Source organism: Dromaius novaehollandiae, chromosome 2 (assembly GCF_036370855.1).
Source record: "Dromaius novaehollandiae isolate bDroNov1 chromosome 2, bDroNov1.hap1, whole genome shotgun sequence".
Taxonomy (NCBI): domain Eukaryota; kingdom Metazoa; phylum Chordata; class Aves; order Casuariiformes; family Dromaiidae; genus Dromaius; species Dromaius novaehollandiae.
In genome coordinates, this window is record NC_088099.1 from 92047272 (window position 1) to 92070618 (window position 23347).

At 39.2% G+C, this 23347-nt stretch overlaps 1 protein-coding gene across 8 annotated transcripts in view; it reads right to left on the minus strand.

Moving 5' to 3' along the window:
- Positions 1 to 23347, minus strand: part of PIGN (phosphatidylinositol glycan anchor biosynthesis class N) — a 108159-nt gene that overhangs the window by 75642 nt on the left and 9170 nt on the right. For 5 of the 8 annotated variants that reach the window (XM_064506898.1, XM_064506891.1, XM_064506894.1 and 2 more), the window contains exons 2-9: positions 21652 to 22028; positions 21398 to 21538; positions 16536 to 16795; positions 13310 to 13363; positions 12425 to 12546; positions 11206 to 11304; positions 6530 to 6636; positions 533 to 657 (exon numbers count right to left, since the gene is read on the minus strand). In XM_064506898.1, the coding sequence (XP_064362968.1) occupies positions 533 to 657; positions 6530 to 6636; positions 11206 to 11304; positions 12425 to 12546; positions 13310 to 13363; positions 16536 to 16762 (734 nt within the window). In that variant the 5' untranslated portion in view covers positions 16763 to 16795; positions 21398 to 21538; positions 21652 to 22028. The remainder of the gene's footprint in view (positions 1 to 532; positions 658 to 6529; positions 6637 to 11205; positions 11305 to 12424; positions 12547 to 13309; positions 13364 to 16535; positions 16796 to 21397; positions 21539 to 21651; positions 22029 to 23347) is intronic. The other 3 variants (XM_064506893.1, XM_064506896.1, XM_064506895.1) reach the window with 3 other exon arrangements.

Here is a 23347-nt window from a genome sequence, read left to right on the forward strand (position 1 = left end):
GTGAAGAAGTGAAAGGAAAGCTCTCAAATAGCACACCAAGTTGAATAGATGATGTGTACTGTTAATGATCTAAACTTTTCTTTTTGCTAATGTCCTAGGAAAGCTAAAGCAGGGCTGCAAATTTCAGCATTATTATTTCTGAACTTACCGTTTTCCATAAATTCAACCTTACCTTTTTTGCTGTGCGGAATGCAAGAACTGTTTCCACTTTTACATTTAAAACTGCAGTGCCCCACATACCTTTAAGACAACTTGCTAAAAATCCGATTGGACTGAAGGAGCATTACAAAGTGCAAAGGAACACAGTAAAATTTGTCACTTATATAGAGAAAAGACCTTAAAACATCAAACCCCAGGAAATTCAGAGCACGAGTAGTCATAGTGACTTATTGGCCTATTGTAGAAACTCATCAAGACAAGTCGTGTTTTTGTCTTGATAGGTAGTACTGTTAAGAAAAACAGTTTAGAGAAAAAAAAGTTAGTGCATGCATTCAACACTAATAGGGAAGCTATACTTAGTCTCTCAAATTACCTCGAGTTTGGCCGATGAGCATGCCCATTTGTGTCTATGCCTAGCAGATGCAGGAACAGAACCACTTTTTCTTCATTTAGTGCAGAGTACAACGTTTGATTATTTCTGGAAGAATTAAAGAAGCTCTGTATGGAATAAGTCATCAAGATGTTAATCTCAGTAAAATGGAACAAGATGACAGGCAGCCTATTAAAATTAAAATGCAGCTGTTTTCATGTCACAATACTAGCAGTTTTTAGAGTTATGAAAGAAAAATTAATTACTTCCCTATTTACCTATGGGAGGATAGGTACCAACAATATAGTCAACCCAAGATTTCAGCTTATCAAAGACATGCAACACTCCCAAGTTCTTGAGGGTGGTTTTGTTTTTTTTTTTGGGGGGGGGGGGGTTGTTTGTTTTGAGTTTCTTTAGGCAGCGATAGCAGGTAACTGCATCATCCCTTCTTTGCCTCCCACATAATCATGGCCATGCACCATTCCTGAGCTCCATTTATAGCTTTCCATTTCCATTAATTTCTTGATTCAAAAGCCAGAAGCAAAGCTCTCAAGTACTCTTGCTTTGGAAACAGATTCTGCAGGACTGAGGCACCAAGCTTTGCAAATATATGGACTACAGAACATATATCTGCCTTGCACATGTCCTACTTAAGCATCCCTGAGGCTGATGCCAGGGGGCATTTCCCCCTCAGATTGAATGAGTCTTGACATGACGGTTCTGTTGTAGACCAGCCACATTATAGCAATGCAAGATGCAGGCAGGCAGCTATTTCAGCATGATCTCCCTAATAACTGCACTGCCCAAGGAAACAAAGTTGGGTAGGATTTAGCTTAAAAAATAAAAAATAAAAAAAAAATCCAGAGAACCTTTCAGTAGCAGTAAGAGATACAAAAGTGTCTTTGGATTTCATACAGCAGCCTAGGGAAAATGCTAGTAGACACAATGATCCATTTTTGTCACGACAGGAGAGAGGAATCTAACAAGTAGACGCCTTCGTGATAATGGTGGCGTTGCCAAAAATTGAAGTTCACACATTATATACACCGAAGTCACTGTACCAAGAGTAAAACCAAGCTGGTAGCAAGAGAACCATTGTTCTATTATTCTAACCATTGTTAGCTTTGTCAGGACAGCATGACAATACTTTATTCCACCATAATAAAAGGAAATTCAAGAAAGTAAAGACTTTTTCTGAATATATGCAAGCTGCAGACTGACATTCATATGCATGTGCTATTATGTTCTCAACTTCAGCTCTTCTCCAAACAAGATCATGACTAAAGTCCAGAGATATTTAAAATAAGGATACAAAAACAAAATCTGATAGCATTGTTTTAATAGCAATATAATGATTTTTTTAGAGGTTTCAGTTTCCCACAGGGTCCACCTGCATGTATTTGATTGAAGACCAAAAAGGCCTTACAGAGCACACCAATAACATTTCAAAACAGACAAATAGTAAATTCCTGAAATTAAACATTGATCTACTTTTTAAGTTTTAAAGAAAGGTATTTTTCTATCAAGGGCTAATTGAATGAATAAAGCTTTCCAGGAGCAAAGCAAGGCCTGAAATTCTTCTTTTCCACTAGATGGATTTTCCCACAACATTCCAAAGATACCTCACTTCCCTAAGCACAAGAACCCTCTTAACCCAGACCAGCAGCAGTCAGAACAGCTTGCCTAACCTCAGACTAATTAAGAGCAAGATAACAAAAGGAAGGAGAGTGTAATCTAAGATGCAGCATCTTTTCCCAGAGCAAATAGCAAACTTTATCCCACAGAACACTTTTAAAAAGGTCTACTGAAAAAAGCAAATAGGAAGTCCACTGCAAGGAGTTAGGCTGATAAAGGTGTTAAGTTGGCAAGTGGGACAGCAGCAAACAGGAGAGACAATAAACATTTAATCTTGTTCTAGTGGTTACCAACAGTAACCTTATATGTCCTTGTAGCATACTAAATACTACTACTTTCTGGTACTCATTATCTGCAAAACTTCAGACCTAGAGACAGGACACTAATTTCAAAGTCATTACACTGTATGTTAGCTACATTATTTTGTCTTGATTTTTTTTGATTTCCCCTTTAATCCTTTTAATTGCTCTGTTCAGTGATATTACCTCCTTTGTATATTTAAGCAGAGTGCCACCAAAACAATTTGGGGGTTGGAGTACATGATTTACATTAAGAGGCTGAGAGAACTCAGTTTTTCCAGTCTCAAGAAGAGAAGGCTACAGAAAGATCCAGGCGCTGTCTACAACTACCTACTGGGAGAGTGTGGAAAAGATGGAGCCAGACTCTGCTCAGAGGTGCCTGGTGACAGGACAAGAGGCAACAGAAAATTCAACGCACATTAAATTCCAGTGAGATAAGGAAAACCATGAGTGTAGTCAGATATTGGAACAGGTGCCCAGAGAGGTTGTGGAGTTTCCACCCTTGAAGATGCTCAAAACATGACCAGGCAAAGCCTGAGCAACCTGCTCTAACTGGACCTCCTTCAAGACAATGGTTAGACTGCATGACCTCTGGAGCTCCCTTCCAACCTACGTTTTCCTGGGACTCTAAGATAGTGTAATGAAAAGCTTTATGAGGAGTAGAGGATGCGTTTTCTGAATTCCAACCAGCTTTCCACTTTTCTGGCAAACAACAACAAAAAATGCCCTGGCTACAATTGATACACAGTCTAATAAGACCAATGATAATAAACCAAAGAGTTGATTGATTATAATACAGGTACTAATTAAAATATTACACAAGAAGTTTGGTTACAACACTCTAATCTTAGTACCATACGAAATCTTCGTATCATATCCCTTCTTGGGTGGGAGAAAGAAGAAAAATAAAAAAATGAGACTACCAAGGTCTAGCAAATACATTATTTACCAATGTCTGAACAACATACAGGCTTCACAGATATCTAACAGAAGTTTGGGGGGACGATTTGTTTGCACAGAGAGAGTCCTCCTTAGAAATAGGTTCCTTTTATAGAACTGACAAATTGTTGTTGACTGTATGGATGCATAAGGAGAAAGAGAGACTACACATAAATTTGCTCCTGCCATAAAATCCCTCCACATATAAATCCAGGACAATTTAACTAAATTGGTTGATTAAAGCAGTGCATGCTGATTTGTACTCATGCAAGGGTTTAAATAGTTATGCCAATTTTTAGGTGCAAACTAAATGTACAAAGGCAAGATAAACAGATATATATGCCAGGTTTATATCAATTGAGCATGCTCATTCACAAGGCTGCTACACCTATTTTAATAAATCACTCAATGACTGTACTGCTAGTTAGAGCTACTCATATGGAAATCCAGCTGCAGAGACAAGCATCAAGTCATGGCACTCTACATCTGCAGAGATTCAGAGTTTATCATTTGGTTCTCAATTCTAATCCCCACCCTGCCTAAAAGGGAGAGACTGAAGTCTTGGCATGGCCCTCTTCCAACAAAGAGAAATAAAGGGAAAACAAAGCACTATGATCAAAAAAAGAGAAGTGTTTGCCATCTGCATCTCTGTGTCCATTTAAGTCAGAAAAAGTCAACTTTTTATGACTGTAGGTTAGGATACACTTTAAAGAAATTAAATTGTGGTTAGACATGCATTATTGACACTCTCTCATCTCCAAGACTGCATGAGTGCCTGGGATATTTTAATCATTGTGACCCAAATGTAAAGTTCAATGTTAAATATTTTGAGGAAAAACAATTTGTTTAATATATCAGAAATGCATGAAAAGAAAACAACTGTTTTTGTTGTTAGTTGATCTAGTCTTACAGTATTTTGCTGCCTAATTTTTTCTTTAGCAGAAACTCAAAGCATGGTCCAGGTAAAGGTTGTTTAACTGCAAACTGCTAGGCCACATCAAGGCAAATTCTGCTTGGTTCCCTAATTATTTTGAAGGCTTCTGGCAAAAACGCTCAGTCAGCTCCACACCCATGTGGTTGTCTGAGCCATCCCCAAACTATTGCCACAGCATAGAATTTAAAGAGTTTTAACCCATCTATAAATAAAAAAAAATAATTAATTAATTAAAAAAAAAGAAAGATAGTTGGTCAGAGAAAAAAGATTAAGTCTAGATCAAAGTAAGGGCCAGGGTCACTTTGTCCCATGAATATGCATAAGAGGAACTACAAAGCATCATAAATTTTCTTTCCTCCACTCATGATTTATAAGCAATCTGCTTCTGATTCATACAATATAAACCAGCTGCAGCTCACAGATCTCCTTACCAATTGAGTTATCGTTGGTTAGCACTTAGAGAGAGAAAGAGCAATGTGAGGGTGCCAGGGTTCATAGCACCAAACTTTAGGCCCCATTTTATTCCTGTCCCCTTGTTGTGCAGAGGCCACAAGCGCCCTCCTCACCCTTGTAGTCTGCTGACTACACAGCAAAGAGACCTTAGTGTCTTTTACTTCCTGGAGCAGAGGCATAAACCTAGGGACCACCTTGCCCAAGACAGGGTCGAACGATGTGTCATTTAGTGTTTGAGACAAAACTCTACAAGTGAGAGGAAAATATTTTAGGCAAAGCAGATTTCCAATTCAAATTGTCATTGTTACCAGTGTAGTTGCTGGAATTATAATAGCAGAGTGACCTCAGTTTCAGTCAGCCTCAAGCCTTCATGCTTCTGAAGCAGTCACTGGTGTGCAACAGAAGTGATTATTAGCTGAATGAATCTTTTAGACTAGTCAATCAAGCCCTACCCATTCAACAGCATGAAATTTAGATAGGCAAAATATGTATTTAAAATAATGGCGATGGTTCCAAGGAGGAAGTCACCAGTAAGCATTTGATTATAATCTGAAAGAAGAAATGCTGTGAGGTGTTTTGAAGCAAAAAAAGGTAGTACCACCCTCAAATACCTGTGCAACTCCAAATCACAGCAGGGTGTAACTTTAAGACAACAGTTAGTCAAGTAAAATTAAAAGCCTCATTTGATTTATATTATTCATATGCATTACAACATGCAGCCTGGTAAAAGTGTAAGTTCAAGGAGAGGATGGCAATTAGAAAAAAATATATATATAATCTTTCCACTTGCAGACTCAGAAAAATTACTTATTTGAGAATTAGCGAACTATAATGAATCCTTTTCCACCTACATCATTCTTCAAAGCAGACCCACCCTTGGCTTGCATTAATACAGTCCAGAGATCTTGTGGGAAAGTTTTATTAAATCTTCAATTGCATTTAACATTATTATGAGATCCAGAAAGTCAAAACTCATCTAATTGTTCCATTGATACAAATAGTTAAGTTAATACCTATTTACTAACATTTCATTATCTGGGTCAAGTGGGATAGCACAGCATAACACAAACATAGGCATTCACAAATAATTAAAAAACAGCCTACATGCATTGGGATACTAATATGTACAGCGAGGGCGTCACAGAAAAGAACAGTCAATGGACTAACATTGACTTGAGTCAGCTGAGCATAGCGCCATGTGAGTGAGATATGCTGCTTCAGGGCCTAAGCTGCCTTTATTGCAGAACTAGCTCAGGCTCCGTTAGCCACAGCACAGCGTAAGTCACAGCAGATAAGAGTCAACTACATGTATCACAATAAGAAACACTTTATAGTTACAGTAGGTAGAATCCTCACAGAAGTTAATCAAGAAGAATATTCTCCATTTCTTTTTCATAATCAAGACTTATTGGCCCTCCCATACTACTTATTATAAAATCCTCAGCTAATCATATCCAAGATTTTGAAGGGTCTGTAATATTCTAAAAGGATAGATTTCAGAGTATATGCAAACTTCAGAGAAAAACAGAGAATTTTAAAAGTGTATTTTTTAAAATTAGTGTTGAATGACAAATTTCCAGTACACTAGTAATGATAATCAATTCAAGCCTTTTTTAATTATTAACCCAAATGACTGATCTTTCATAGATTCCGTACCTCCTAGATCTATAGAGAAAGATAAAATTATCATCTTCCAATTGTGCTCTTTATACATAGGCAGCATAAAGAGTCTTTACTCACCTTAACATGATCAAAAACCCAAGTGTCAAGCCTCGATGCATCTTGCGTACCAAAATCTTCACTTTCTGCTGTGTAACAAAACGTATAAACGTGATCTCCACTAGCACCTGCAAAAACAATATAGATGGAATACAAGACAACAGCAAAAAGTTTTCTTCTTTTTCTCTTAATTGAAAATACATGAATATTAATGTACAGGAGCAGAAACATACCAAGAATGACAACCGAGAGAAGTTAGAGGAAAAAAAAGAAAAGAGAAAAGAGATTTTCCCTTAACTTAAATTACTCCATCATTTGTGTTCTTTGAAGCCTTGATACTGTTTTAAGCCATTAGCTTCTCAGCATCTCTGAGGGGGCTGAGAGTCAGTGTTATCCTTTATGTTCAGGTGAGGAAATAAAGCACGGAAAAGCAGATAGGAGTACAACAAAATCCAATTAAAGCGAATAAAGCAGATAGAGAATTTAATTTTGAAGAAAGGAGTTTCACTGGGAAACTTAACAGATGAAGGTAAGCATCCAGGGTCTCATTTGACCACACACAGGTCATTTTAGGACACGTTACTATACTGCTTAGTAATTACCTGATAGAAGACAGATTACAGTATCAAAACCCCAGAGTCTTAACCTTTAGTTATTAAACTGAATCATATAAGACAACACCCTGTCATCATATACCACAGGTAAGGAAAGCAATAGGATGGATGCAACTTAGCTGCTGGTTATCAACTCTGGAACGCAACTCAGTACTGAAAACCAAGCGGACAACTATATAAAGACAATATTCAAGGTCTGTAACTTTAAAACATGGGTTTAAAATACAAAAGGGAGAACTACTGCACTATGTTCAGGCATAAAGTACAACAGTAGGTCCACTGATGCGAAAACACAGCATCTGGACAAGACGATTTCACTCTGTACTCTGTAAAGACAGCAAAGCAGAGAAAGGGGAAATAAAGATGAAGACCTAGAAGAAAGTCAACTTCTGAAAGTCTGGAAAGATCTGAAATTAGGCAAGTTTAATGAAATTCCTCAGTCAATGGCTGAGCTGTTAAAGCTTGGGAATGCTATTTCCAGTATGTCTATGTAAACTCCCAAAGGGGAAATGTTCTTCTGTCAGTGGATAGCCAGACAATCTAGCCGATTTGCTCAATGTCACAATTATATAATGCAGTTTTGTAGACTTCCAGGGTTGTGAGTGAACTAGCATCCCAGTTCAAGAGGGCTGTTTTTTCCAAGATTATGTCCAAACCCACCTAAGTGACACAGATATTTCCGGCCAGGAAGATGAAAGCTAGCACAGATACCTGATTCAGCTTCCCCCATCCCCCCAGGAGATGTTACTACTACTTACAACCCAGAATACTCATTGCAGTTTCCGAGTCTGAAAGAAAAGGAACAAAACACTCCAAGGCATTAAAAAAAACTCATTAAGGAGTTCAACTCAGCAGACAAAGGGGTTCAAAGGAAGAAGAAATAAGCCGTGGTGATCGCTGCAAGAAGGACCAAAGTTCTAAGAGGGCACAGTGCTGTACTGTTTTTCTGCAGTGTTACATGAAACCTGAAAAAATAAGTCTTTGAGAGGTACCATACCAAAGGCAGCAAATGAGAGCCAAAGGAAAAGTATGCAGTAAAGGAACACATCTGCTACTTATGCATCCCAGAGGAAAAAAACATCCAACTCCACATTGACACAGATAAAAGCAGTGGCAAAACGGGGCGATCCTAGGAGAGTTTTGAAGTGCTTGGCATAGCTAGTAGATTTAAAAAACAAAACAGAACAAACGCACAGCCCACTAAGCCTACCACTTAGAATATTTCGTATTTCTATCTTTTGAAAGGTAGTAGGCAATGGTATGCCTGATACTTCCTTTAAATCTGGGGGGGAGGTAAAAAAGAAGGGATTGGGAAGCAGAAGGAATCCAGAGATGAAAACCGTTAGAAGTGAGTGCAGACTTCTACTAGGTTTGGTGCTACCACTGCACTAACAGAAATAACTGGACATCAGAAACTTCTGTGCCAGGTATCAGCTGTCCCTACTGCAGACTTCCATCTGGCACGTTGTCTCAGCCCTCAATATGAAGATTCAAATATTTTGATTAAGGGTCAAGCTACCTCCCTCCTTGCAATAAGATTATGTCCTGTAGGAAGCAAAGCTCTAATTCTGCTAGCGAGGCAGTTCCTGTGTCTGATAAGCCTTCTGTCAGTCACCAGAGCCCAGACCAGAGGGAAGTTTTTACTAGCAAAGTTTACAGGCGCAAAAGGGGAAAAAAGAATGAAGGCATAAGGACAGTCAGATGCCAAACTAACAGAGCTCAGACATCAGGAAATTGCCAAAGGACAGAGCAAGGTGAGGAATCTCAGAAATTCTGCTGTATTGGTGCACTGCAGGAACAATGAACTGGAAGAGAGCACAACGGGTCTGTTTGGATCCAAATACAAACACTGAGGTGCACAATCTCTCCAGAATAACCCTGACCATGGTTGAAATCTTGTCCTGTTTGTCTCCATGGTCTTGACGGTATCCTGCTCAGGGCTCAAGCTAAGCAATGACCTTAGCCTTACTGCTAATTTTCTAGAGAGAGAATGGGAACTCATGGAGTACGTGAAAATCTGGATGCAAAGGATTAATATTTACCTCCTTCAGCAGAAGCAAGAGCTTCAGTTCCCTTTTCACTGTAGCTTTTAATACTCTGGATTACGCCCCAGCCCAGACCCATGACAAAACAGTATGGGACTGGACAGGTCAAATCTCAACTTTTAGTAAGTCTAGAAGAAAACTTCAAAATCTGAAAGAGCATTCTAGAAATGAAGTACACACATTTAAGTACATTATTTTCAGATAACTTCAAGGTTGCAAAGCTGCTCTAGGAGTTGATACATATTCTAGGGCAAAAATGTCATGAAAAATGAAGTTAGAATTAGCACACTAGTTTTGTGGAGGTTAAGTAAATTGAACCATTAGAAACTGACACATACTACTTCTGAAGATACTTTAGACGTTTTCTCAGACTAATACACTAATAAACCACACAGCCAAAAAAAGACTCAACACATCCAGGTTTCTTGCATATCAATACTTTGATATGCAAAAAGAATTATAACCATTTCAAGTAACTTTCTCCATACAATCCATGCCCATTTGACTGAAATATGCAATGCATATTGTCACACATATGCATATTGCAAGTCATGCATAATGTGCATGAATATTATATCTGTTTATTCTATGATGGGACAAGGACCTTAAGAACACAGACAATGACAGGAAATAAAGGATTTTTCTCTCCCTGCCAAAAAACAGCAAGCATTATATACCCTTTATTCATCATTCAATGAAAACAGTGAAATAGTTATTAAAATTCTGAACATTTTGGCAAGATAGAAGAAACAAAACCAAAATCAAAAGTAGTCCCATGAACAACCCTCTTTCCCCATTACAAATCAGTGAGAAGGAAGATATTGCAAATGCTTGATTCCATTCCCTTCTGCACTGTAAAAAGCCAAGGTTCCTCCCTCTTTGGAAGATTCTAACAAAGAAATAGTGGATTTATATAATCTACACATGGCCAAAAACAGATTGATTGCAGATAAAGCATATACTGGAGAGGAAAAGGGAGAAAGGGAAATACCTTTCTCCAAAGAAGTTAATCCACCTTTCCATCATGATAAACTACAATCCTTTTTCCAAGACAGCATCTGCTTCTCAAATACAGTGCTGCACTAAGTGTTTCTCAAGCACTGTAGCCACAGGCCATGCAAAGTGGATTTTTGCGGAGGGCAAAAGGCTAAAGCTCCACTATTGGTGCCCACTCAGAACAAGCCATATTTTGAAACACACGGGAGCTGTAGGTATTACCCTTGTACATCCCTCCAGATAACATCAAGGCCGCTTCCAGTCCTCTGCTTATCTTCTTACTCAAAGAAAACTAGTTTTGGGAAATTCTTGAATTCGACAAATATTTTCCCAAGAACACACGGCTCCAAAAAAATGCAAGTAATCTGCACAAGAGGCCTTTCCTCTCATCCCAGCCACCATAACAAGATTCCCAAATACAAGCTGCAGAGGTCCTGGGAAAGCATAAGTTATCAGCAGATATTTTAATAGCTTACCATAAACTGTTATGAGGATCCAAGAATGTTAAAAAAAAATGTGTGCATGTGTGAAATATTGGTGGGGGGAAGGAGAAGAGACCGGAGCTGAGACAAAGTTCAGGAATCTTCATGAGAAAAAAACATGCACTTTTTACAAAATTAGATGCTAGTGCTATCCTGCCTATCATTTTTTCTGGTTTGTGAATATCAATTTTTAAATACAACAGCAGCATTTGCCCACAGTTTGTACCCCTCTCCCTGGTTTACTCTGAGATTCAGAGAAATGGTGCGTATGCCCCCATTCATCCATGAACAAAATGGGATTAAATTCAGAGGCCCTTTACATGGCTGAAACGTTGCTTAACAACCACATCATGCCCATCAAGGGCCAAGTGCACTTGGCTGACAGAGAATGGCAACACACTCCCCACAAGGGGAAAGATCTCAGCTACAGGAACGGTACCGTGCTGTTCCTACTTGCATACAGTTCTTCTCTCTGTACATCACTGTTCTGAAATAGAAGCTAAGCCACATTAAGCCACTTATCTGATACATGTTAAAGACTCACAAAATTTAAACCTTACCTTTGGCAAACATTGGCAAAATATCTGGGCTTCCCCAGCTCCAAGTATATCTACTTTCATTGAAAACAGAGTCAAATTCCACTGGATTCTCCTTCCAGCCTGGTAAAGAAAAACCAGACACACAGATTTTAGTGGGCTTGCCAAAACATCTCATTGACTTAAGACTGGCAGTGCTGGCAAAATGCATTTAAAAGTCTCTATTATTTGACAACAAACTACACAGAGCAGGTCTCTGTTTTACCTGCAATTAGTGCCCCATTCAATATGAAATGGGCTGAAAACCTAAGCCAATCCTATTATGCAGGGTTTCAAACAGACAAAAACCCAGCTGGTTTACCTTCTACAAAGCTAAAATTCTCCTCAATGCTATACTCCCTGTTGTCTGACCTCTCTTCTCAGTTTTCAACATTTCAGGCAATAAATCACGCACTTATATATCATATTACCAGCAGCTATGTTCCACCTCTTCACAATAAAACCTTCAAGACTTTTTGTTTCCATGACAAGGCAGTTGGCAGATACATAAAGAGATGCTCTTAACAGCCATTCCTGCCAAATCTACATTTGTAGATGGGAGAATGAAGACCATTTTGGTTAGAAACATGGACAACATCAGATAATTCTTCTTGCCTCCCCTTTCCAAAAACAATACACAACACTACAAGTGTTTGGGCCTGGAATAGGGCAGAGCAGCATACAAAGCAGCAAGTCAGTAATGTGAGGGCTTGCTCTGTATTATTAACCACCAACCACACAGCAATAGCTATCTCTGGGTAAAACACACAGTTGGGGTTTTGGCTTTGTTTCGCTACTGATCCTCTAACTTGGCTTAACAATGTGGTTCAGCTAAAATGCTGCAGTTCACTTCTTGCTTATGACATCAACATAACCATCTCCCAGTATGTCCCAAATCATAATTAAGAACTGCTGCATGAAGTAGTCATAAGTCACCTTTGCTTTTACAGTTTAATAGCAATATATTCAAATTTCACTGTGCTGCAAAATATTAACTTATTCTAAAATAAAAGCACGTGAACCTATTCTTCACAGCTATCAATATTCACTGTTAACAATATGCCTCTAGAAAAAGCTTATGTTTTCCACATAATCTTGGTATACAAACAACTCTGCTGGGATTTAGCAATCATTTAGAACCCTACCACGTCACTGAAATACAGTATTTTGGAGGACAACGTTCCAAGCTTTAAGACTAGCATACCTTTAGCAACTGCACTGACATCTTCATAAAATCCAGCTATAAGTGCAACGTGGCCTGGCCTAGACTCTGTTGGGACATGGGTGTGAGAGATTCCCCAGCTGCCGTTATTCTCCAGAATACTCCTGAAAACAGGATAAAAAGTAGTTAGTGCTTAAGACTCCTCGGGACTACCACAGCTTGTACGTAACAGTGACAGGTGGATGCTAGGTAGGAAATGCGAAAAGCCCCAATTTAAACAAATTTTCACTGTGGCTTGCTTTGCGGCAATACAAACAGAATATTATCCTGCAAGTGGTTCAAAATTTTAACACTCCACAGAGATCATTACTAGTGGGGACCATCACCACTTCAAAGAGATGAGTTTAGCTAGAATTAGAATTAATACGTTATATTTTGGTTCTTTTCTAATATAGTTTACTTCCCCCCCACACCAGATCGTTGCTGTCTGGTATTGTGTTTTCTTTGTTCTTTCCATTAAGCTTGAAAATGTCTAGCTTAATCTCCTCTTATTCATTAAATATGCTCAGTTATAATTAGTTCTTGTGACCACGTCTGTCTTCTTTATCTGTGCTGAATCTTGCAAGTCAGCATCAAGAGGATTTAAAAACAAATGTAAACCTAAGGCGCAAATCTTTTGAGAAACAGGGACAATTCAGGCAAACCTCATTTTATGCAATTATACCAAAGTGAAAGAGGATACATTCTCGCCATATGTATGGAGATGTTATCTGTCCAAAAGTTATGCACATACATAGCAATAATTGATAAAAAGATGAGAAAATAGAGGACAAAAGCCTAACCATAGGAGACAGTCTTATAAGCTATTCTCGTCTGCTGAAGACATGAACAGCTGGAGCCTGTCAGAGAGCAAGCTGTGAGCATTACCATGCACTGTTTTCTTGTCTCCATCTTCTGGAAGAAATATTCACTGCCCACTGTCTGGACAAGGTAAAAAAACAGGACATACCTCACACTAATGTTTAAGATGTAAAAGAAAAAGAAAAGAAAAAAAGGCAGTAGAAGCTTCTGAACTTCATTGTTCAAAATATAAATTACAGAATTTGCTATTTTTATCGGATGTGTTCACAGCCCATCAGTAGATTCTGAGTTCATGTTTTGAAACTTTTTAAACAGACTGATTTTATTGAACTGTTAATTACAAGATCTGTATGCTCTGTTTCAAACCTATTTCTCAGTAATGAAATAAGACTTGATCTAAAAGGGCAGGATGCACACTAAGCTCACCAGATTGACAGGTTTTTTTGTTTTTAAACTCATCCTAGATCTCACATTCTCAGGCCTATTTCAAACATTAGGCCCAAATATTAGAGTGAAGGATGAGAAAAGTGATACAATGCTCTGTCTAGCATTTTACTATTTTACTCCTAGGCCACTAGCTTTTAAGACAAGTTATATTTAAAACCAGTACTACTTTGAAAAATGATTTCAGTACCAGTTAAAGAGGTTTTTAACTTCTTTTTCCCACTGGAGACTGATTGAAACATTGTACTAGCATTAGTGGAAGATTTATGACAATAGAACAGTTTTGGCCCTACTTACACTTTGCAGTGACAACAGGTAGGAAACCGATTTTATTAATTTGAAAGGTAATCCTCTACCTTTGCTTTTGAGGTCCTGTATTATAGAATCTGAAGTCAACAGTAACACAACTCAGGCAGAAGAAACATAGCTAGAATGGCATTTATCTTTTCAAAATTCACTTAGCCATGTAAAATTATCTCAAAACCCTTTACTCAGGAGAATCTTTTTAAAAATTACTTTCCTTGATAGCATAGACATTAGCAACCCGTATCTACGATGGTCATGATATAATAATACAGATGAAACATGCCAAGCAAGGAAAAAAGTCTTCCCCATAGTCCTCAACACACCGGCAAAGCAATGCAGAAGATACTACCCGTGGTTCCTTGGGCTCTCACAACACTGCTGAACGATGTATTTTTCAAGAAATGTTGTAGGAGAAGAGACCAAATAGCTGGCATACCTTAAGTCAGCAATCTGCTCCAAGCATAATAGATTATATTTATTATTAATCTTGTGTATCTACTGAAACCTCGCTTCCATTTATAGCATGTTAGGACAAGAATGGCCCTTGCTCATTTAAAGATAATCTTTCCTCATTAACAGAGCAGTGGTTCCCGAAGTGTTCCACCCAGGTGAGACAAGTAGACTGGCTGTTATGCTGCCTGCTACTATAAAGCAGATAAGGGACTGAACACTTGGCACTTAGAAATGAATCTGCAAAAAAGTGAGCTTTTACATAAAATTGCTTATATTTTGGGTTAATAGTCTTGAAATGGGCAAACTCAGACAGCAATAACTTGGCAGAATGAAAAAGAAAGCACAGTTCCAGCAAACAACATCTGATCTTGTTGGTTTGTTTTATAAGATGAGCTTACAAAATTTGGACAGCTCAAGGGTTTGAAGACCAAACAGGGATACTCTCACTTCTCAACTTTAGCAGTATATGCAGAACTGAAGAGCCCCCTGGGACTACCCGGCCTTTCACCTTTCAGAAGGCAAAGCATGCTATGTACTCTCCTTCCATGCTCTCTCACATACATACACACACTCACACGTGTGTATTTATGCAGAGTGAGATACATACAGATACCACCACAAACCTCACTGGCAGTTTATTTCACACACTGATCCGTTAGCATCTTCACCAGTTTAAGGCAATTCGTCCCCTCCATTCCCCCAAGCACTCAGTGCAGGGGACAATGTTTCAATTTGATGATTTTGGAAAACAAAAAGTCTTCTGTAACTCCACAAACAAGGTAAAGAAAAGACAGCAAAACTGCAAACTTCCCAGCATTAGGGTTTGTATGGAAAGCCAATATATGGTTTACCTTTCTATTTCTAGATAGGTGTGGTAACACCAAATGCCTAAATCTGAAAAAATTCAAGACATCCTTTTAACAGCAAAACGTCGAGTATATCCCTTTCCTAGTTGTTATTCATCACTGCTCCTAGTGAAGGGGCATTATGGCATTTCCAGCTTGCTGGACTGTGCAAAAAGACCCATGCTTTTACTGCTATGAAAAGAAACTCCTCTGGAGAAGCCATGAAGTCCACTGCCAAAAAAAGGCATGGAAAACTCATGTTGATGTGGCAGAAACTGCAAGTGGCATCCAGCACATTACCAAAACATTGCAACTTAACAGGAAGAGCAGTTATAAGTAATCCCATGTATGCTGACAAGTGCTGCAGTATAAGACTATTTTCCTCAGATTTCTATAGCAGACTGCAAATGCTGTAACTGCTCCAGATGAATGCTTATTTGGATTTGTTTTGATATTCAAGCTAAACCAGTACTATTACACAAGAGTAGGCTTATTTAATATTGTCCACATTTTTTAGTCTAGGAAATTACTTGACTTACAATCAAATATTTATCTTGAAATATGGAAATGAGGAAGGCTGGGGAATATGAACTGCAAGCACTCAGGGGAAAAGGTTGCTAGCACTCCTTTGTGGCTGCATTAGTTTTTCACAGTCTTAAACCAAATCATATCATTAAGCAATGAGATGCACACTAGAGATAGCATAAGGGAGACGGTGGGTCATGCTCCCAGGAAAGCAAACAAATGGCAAGTGGCAGCATGTTGTTAGATCCATTCAGCCCATCTTTTTAAATCACTCCTTAAAAAAGCCTCGCTAGTAGCTTAGAATTAGAAGACAAGCACGTTAATGAACAACTCCTGCTAAACTGAACATCCTGAAAGCCATTTAAACTAATGACTCAGGTTTCAGAATTGATGCCATGCTGGCACAAATGGAGAAAGTTCACACTACTCTTGATTACTGGCTATTTGCTGTTTTCAGAGGACAGTACTGAATCAATTTACTCTCTGGTCAGGGATTAACAAATTTACTGATAAGGGGGTGTGGGGCACCAAGTTGAATAAATTCATTTCTGCAGAGTGCAACCCTGTGAAAATTTGCCATACAAGTCAGAGGGAAGGTGGTACCAAGGTACCACAATTACCTTTGTCCCTCTTGTTCCCATGAGAACCCTTTCAACATTACAGAGAACTGTCTCACCTTGCACATCTTCTGGATCAGAAGCATTTTCAGATGAACTTACCGCAGGAAAGGGGCTCGAGGAGTACTGTTGCTGTCCAGTTCATACAGGGAATCTGCCCGCAGACCATCAGCGACAAAGAGTACAAGACGTTTTGCTGGGGAGGGCAGCAGAGTCTGCTGAGGAGTCATACCATGAACCAGAGGGGAGGTGAAGTAGATGTCAAAAATGGAGGCCAAGAAGACACAATGCACAAGGAGACCAGCAAGTACGAACACTGGCGTACCCATGACGACAGGGGCCTCATAAAGCAAAGCTCAAGACTGAGAGGGAGTGAGAAAAAGAAATTAGTCAGGTAAGACTTATATTTATTTCATTTGTTAAAGAATGGGAGTATCATAACTAGAGACATTATCCAATTCCATAATCGAGCTCTATTCATAATATGGGTTTTTTGCCTAGAAATTCTGGCTTTAGTCAAAAGTGCATTGCTGATTCAGACTTACAGATAGTCATCATGTCTCAACATCTCATCTGTGCTGTTTAGTGAGATATCAGGTGACCTGATAAGACCATAAACCAAGCCAGATCCTCTGGTATTCAGCAGTGTGACGTTATTACTTCAATGACACAAAAAAATCAGACAATGCAATGCCTGTACAGACTACCTTGACCTGGCTGAGTGCGTGACAGCGTTGAGGTCTGTTTAGGTAGATACAAATCAAAGACAGCTAAGGAAAGACAAAGGATCCCTACAGTGAATCCAAAGCAGCTTTTTGCAGATTTACTATCAGTTCTGGGCTCATTACATGCCACCTAAAAACAAAGAAAATGTTAATAGAACAAGACGCCCTGCTTAAGCACAAAATACTATTACTCTAGAAGACATGACAAAAGCACAACAGCTTAAGACTGTTCCAGTTGAATAATGGTATACGCTTTCCACCTCGTCATCCTTTGAAGTCAGCCTACGGATACAAGTATGTGTAATAGGAATACTAGAAATACCCATCTCTGCCACACATATACTCAAGGTTTGTCTGAAGCCTACTGAAGCCGATGCAAACATATATTGATTCAGATAAGTTCCGGATCTTAGCCTGAACGAGGCTTGGCTCAGTGAAAAGTACTATTGGTTTTGACCAAGGTGCTAACTTCCTTGTTTAAACATAAGCTGATTATTTTTCAGCCCTACCCAAACAGCATCTCCATTCACCAATTTAGAAACAGAGATGTTCCTAACAGCCTGAAAGACTCAGCTATTCAATTGCTTATATGCATATACACCTCTCTCTAAAAGAAACTGCCTATTGCAGAAACTAGTTAGTGCTTCTAAATGACAGTACATAACTTCTTATCTCTTTACTTACAGAACTTCAGTATTTAGAAATATGAACACTGACAGACATAGCCAACCATCACATGGTAAGATTATTCTTATCAAGCACAGAAAAAGTTTCACTACCATATAACCTTAACTCTGGGGAAAAAACCCTCAAAAATTATTTAAAAAAAGGCAGCTGTACACCTTGTTACTTATTAATCAAAAGAAAATTCAGGTCTATATGTAACTTAACCTTAACTTGCAATTTCATTCATTTTTCCTATTGAAATACTGATGCAATCATCTCTGCCTCAATCAAAAACATTAGTATAGTAAAGATTTCTCATTTTAGAGACTGAGGGGAAGAAACAGGTAGCAATCAAAACAAGGCATTTTAAAGAGAGACATCTAGTGGTCATAGTTAAGTGATCAAATAAAAATGTTTTATAAAGCAGGAACTTCTATGTCCAAAAAGTGAGATTTCAAATACTTGTAAACATCAGTTTCTTCATTTTTAAGCACTTGACCTTTTTATTTTTAAGCACTTGGGATTTTGTGCATGAAGTTAAAATACATGAAGCCAGTCACACAAATACCATCAGGTTGAACATGGGACCTTATCCTACCCAGTCAGTTTTATTTTCCATTGGGCTTTTTCTTTTGCTGTGGCTGTGTTTTTTTGATAAGAGAACCGAAAGTACTCATGCTTTAAACTGATGTATCTAAATACCCTATTAAACAAAGCAGTTACTTTAATCAGATACTTGCTGTTGTATATTCCCAGTGCTACAATGCTATAAGCTTAACATATTCTAAATTCTTCTAATTAAAGTATTAGTATCCTAATCTGTTTTCAGCACCAGATCTCTCTCTTGCCTTTAACTCCCCAAGCCGGAGCCCTAGCCTAAACAGTGTCGGGAGTGTGGTAACACAATTCAAGTTTAATACTGTCTCATCTGATGATAGCGATCTACAGAATTAATTCAAGAAAGAATTTTCTTTTGCAGCTACAGTTGAATTACGTTATACTGAGCTATTCCTCCAGGCAAAACGTATCCAGCTGCTCATCACTATGAGATTATTTCAACACAGGCAGCTCTCAATCCACCTGCTTCTGCCGTGTCTTTCATAGCAGCTCATTCTGCCTCCAGCTTAACTTTGCTACTTTAGAGCACAACATCATGCACGGTGACATAATACTGTCAACAGCATCCCACCATCACACTCAAAATTATTTCCCAATGGTATGAACTATATTTGGAAATTTCTTAAGCAAATACCCAACTGCATCTCAGCAGAACACAAGGGATCTACCATGGTCCCCTTCCAAACCACAGTCTTGCTTTCAAACTAGTAAGCCATTGTGTTAGGCTCTGTAAATCAACACACTTCTGTGGTTAGAGAAAGCTCTAGCTCAGTGAACAGCCTTTAAGAACAGTCAACAGTAAGCTGTTCTAGAGAGGCAACAATGACCTCCTACACCTTTTCATGCTAATGAAGTTACAACTGAATTTGATCATTGCTAGCCTAAAGTACCTAAACTTCTGTTACAATAGCCAATCTATAAAAGAGCACATCCTCTTCCAACATCCGAAGTGCCATGGAAGAACCGCTACCATTTCCAGTAAATTATGATTTTCAATGAAAACAGAAGTTTTACCACTTCCTGGATTTCTTTGACACCTCCGGTCAAAGCACCCATTCTGCCCCTGTGCGACAAGCACCCAAGACCAGGCTTTTTTTGATCAAACTTTCCACAGGTCCATTCAGAACCCACTGTCAGCTCCTCTCAGCACACACTGCATTGCTCAGAGCACATCTTTGTTTCTTCTCAGCCTTTAACAGAGACATATTTGACTGCAGAGAAGCGTAAAAGAAAAAGCAAATGGGCACATGGATGACATCTCTTGTAGAGATTTGGGTACTGGCAGTTGGATACTAATGCCTTTTTCATCTTCAAACATTTATCTATACACCCATCTTACGACTGCATAGGCTTCTGCTTGAAATCCCTTAATCACAGCCACCAGCAAAGTTCTTTAAGCAAACAAACCATTTCAGCAGTGCTTCACCAGGGCAACAGCTTTTGGAACAATTCAGCAATAAGCAAAGTTCAGGTATCCACTTAAAGCTGACAACGACAAAGCCATTTTTAAGCGTGGCCACGGCCACAGAACTTCTCTGACCAGGTCTTTTCTCTTACAACTAAACTAGGTGGGCAGGAGGGATCTGACAAAGTGGAGCAATGAAACGGTATTAGAAGGGTATGGCTGTGCACGCTAGTCCTCTCAAAAACAGAGGATGATCAGGGGCACGTGAAAGACGTGGGTCTCTAAAGGCAAAGGGAGATAAGTCCCCTTTGTTACCCATGAAGTGAAAAGATCAGTTTGCCTAAAAGGTATGGCAACAAGGAAGAATATGGGCAATTTAATCTCCCGAAAGGAAACTTTCCTAGAGACTGTAAGACAGAGGGGTCCCATAAGGAACACCACCTGCAAAATACACCACACCTGCCCACTCTGGTAATAAGGACCAGGTTCTGACTCACCTGCCTTGCAGAGGAAATGCTAACCAAAATAACTAATTTCACAAGTCAGCATAATACCAATTATGTCACCAGAGGCTTAAAGAATACCTGTACTTGGAAATAAACATAAGATTCAGATATTAATGGAGTAAAACATTCCCTACTAAAGGAATGCCCTCACTAGGCTTCTGAACTTACATATCATGGCCTAAGACAGACACAGGCGGAAGACGAGTTGAACAATGGGCACAAACCAGCTCCCATGCACAAACAAGTTTCCATTTGAAAGACAGTACCTATTTTTGTGCAAAATAGGTCCTGCGTGATACTAGTTCGGCTCCTGGCTGAATCACTACCAGCTAAGACTTCAAACAGTTCTTTTAACAACAGAAGCCAGCAAGTCAGAGTCACAGCAGTCCAAAAGGAGCGTCAGAGCTGTCATTCAGAATACTCCTTCCGTTTGCATCTATCCAGCTAAGAAAATGAGTGCCCACTGCTCCTAAGAGTGGTCATCTGAGCTACAATCTAGGTTAATAACCAAACTGTGACTAAGACAAAACCACTAGCACTTTATTGCCAATATCACATCCGTAAACTTTTTGGATTTGAAATGTGAAAAATTGGTGTCCTGCAAATTGGGGGACAATTCTCTTCCTGAATTAACAGAATGATTTCACCCAAAGTAACTTGAATTCACATTTGCAGGTATTTAAGCTTCTTAAGTCTAGGATGAGTTACCACCTTTCATTCTGTTGTGGAACACAATAATTACATCCGTGAAATTCCATTTATTTGATATGAATGGGGATCGGTCCAAGGCAACAGGAAAAAAGAAATACCTCTTAGAGCAGCCATTCATCCCCCAGAACCCTGCTATTAAAAATTAATTTATCATGGATCACTGAACCATGAAGGGCAGACCATCAATGAAGAAGTCAACACAACAGATGGAGAGACCTCCAGGATTTGTGAATGCACCTTCACAGAACAGGAGGCTTAATGCTAAACAATGTCTGTGCAGTGTAATTGCAGCTACGAGCACCTGTGATGCTATCACAAAGATGACTCTCTGACCTCAAACATGGACTGGATCCTTGTGGTGATCTCCTCTAGTCCATCCTACCATGCAAGATGCCTTTGTTATAGATGCACAAGCTAGAAGTACATCTTGAACATATCCTTTCCCTCATAAGGTCTGGAGATGACCTTCGAGAGCTAGAAAAAAAAAAAGGTGATTTGGGAATTGGAACACCTCAATGTAGAGCTGTCAACACATCTGGGTTTTACTACCTGTGATGGCCTCTAATATGAAACTTTTTTCCACTCACCTCCAAGAGGAGCAGAACCATCACTTGATCTGTATTCTCAAAGATGCAGCGCAAGGTCTTGGACTTGAAGTCTGAGGAGGGATCCCACTGAACAGTCGACACAGCCTTCACACAACCAGTGCAGGAACAGCCAGTATTAAACCAGGAACTGTTTGACAGCACCACTGAATTTGAAAACATGACTCTTCAGAGCACTGAGATGAGCCCTCTGCACTATGGAGATCTCTTCCATTTTCTTTTTTCTCACTTCATGTTTTTGCATCACCATTTGACAGGGTGCTTCAAAAGCAAGCCTCAACCTGAAGGCCCAGTGTAGGAACCAGAGGTTGAACAGGATCTCACAGGTGTCCCTACAGGTCTGCCAGCATCAGGAGGAGCTGCAAATGGAAGCATAGGTGTCAAACTCCTACCCGCCCAGCAGCTCTCTGGCACACTCCTCCAACTGGGAAGAGCAGAGAGCAGCTGACCCAGAATGACTCGAGTGCTCAGACATCCCTCAAGTCTGTAGTGTGTTCTAGGCACAAGTAACCCTTCCCAGGAGTATGAATCTGCCCTAGCAGAAAACACATTTATCTACGTACTATTCCTCATAACAAGGTTCACATGGGATACAGAAATGAAATCCAGCTTCTGTGCTTTTATGAGGTACCCCATGGGTGTAAGCAAATGATGAGAAGAAAAGAAATACATTAAACACACCTTTTCACTTTGGAGGACAAAAAGGCAGGTAAGGATTTATTACTAGGGCAAAAATGTCTCCGACCTCAAGCACCTTGTCATCCAAAGAGCAGACATACAAACTGTCACAGGAAGACGAGGAAACAGTTCCATCTCTTTTTATCAAGTAAACTTAAACCAAGGGTACCTCAGCAGTTTTACATCCTCTGATGCTTTCTCAGGTACTCCTGCAGCAAGTTACTTAGTCAGCTACCTCCCACCATCTTTATTTTCTCAAAACATGAACTTTGCCCAAATCCAGACTGCATTACTCAATGTAATGTTAGCTATTGTCTATCACATACTAAGAGGACAGCAAGCAACTTCTATTCTTAGAGATAATAGGTTGTAGCACACTCCTCTGACTTTCACCGTCACATGCTATTTCTTACTGTCCATCAGAACATTTGACTTGTTATAATACAGCTCAATCAACTCATCACCTTTAGAGATTCATCCCTAGTAGTAAACAATACATCAAATTAAGATTTATTCTTTTATTTCTTTCCATAATTTTTCTGATTCTTCCATCATCTCCTAAACTAAATACAGAGCCAGTAATGATATCATCCAACCTCCAATATTCTGAATTTAGTCTATCCTGATAGGGTATCTTCTGTTTTAACAATTTGGAGGCAAACATACAAAGCTGGTGTTGATTCTTAAATAAAGATGGTTTTCAGAGTTCTTAAAAGAAAAGTAGTAAAGCTATCACTGCCTGTTAAATATGGGTCATCCAAAGGAATGGAGCGAATAGAAAATTAACACTCATGGCTACCCTGCTGGCTTCAGTAACAGCATGTTTATAATTTCTTACTTCATTGAACCTTGTTTTCCTACTGTACATGAACAGAGAAAAGAGTGTATAGATGCACAGGGAGAGTTTGTCTAAAGGACGACAAGATTGAGAAAGGTGCCTGCTGATTCTAAGTCCAAGAGATTAAAGAGAGGAAAGGGGGGGGCGGGGGGGGGAAGAAAA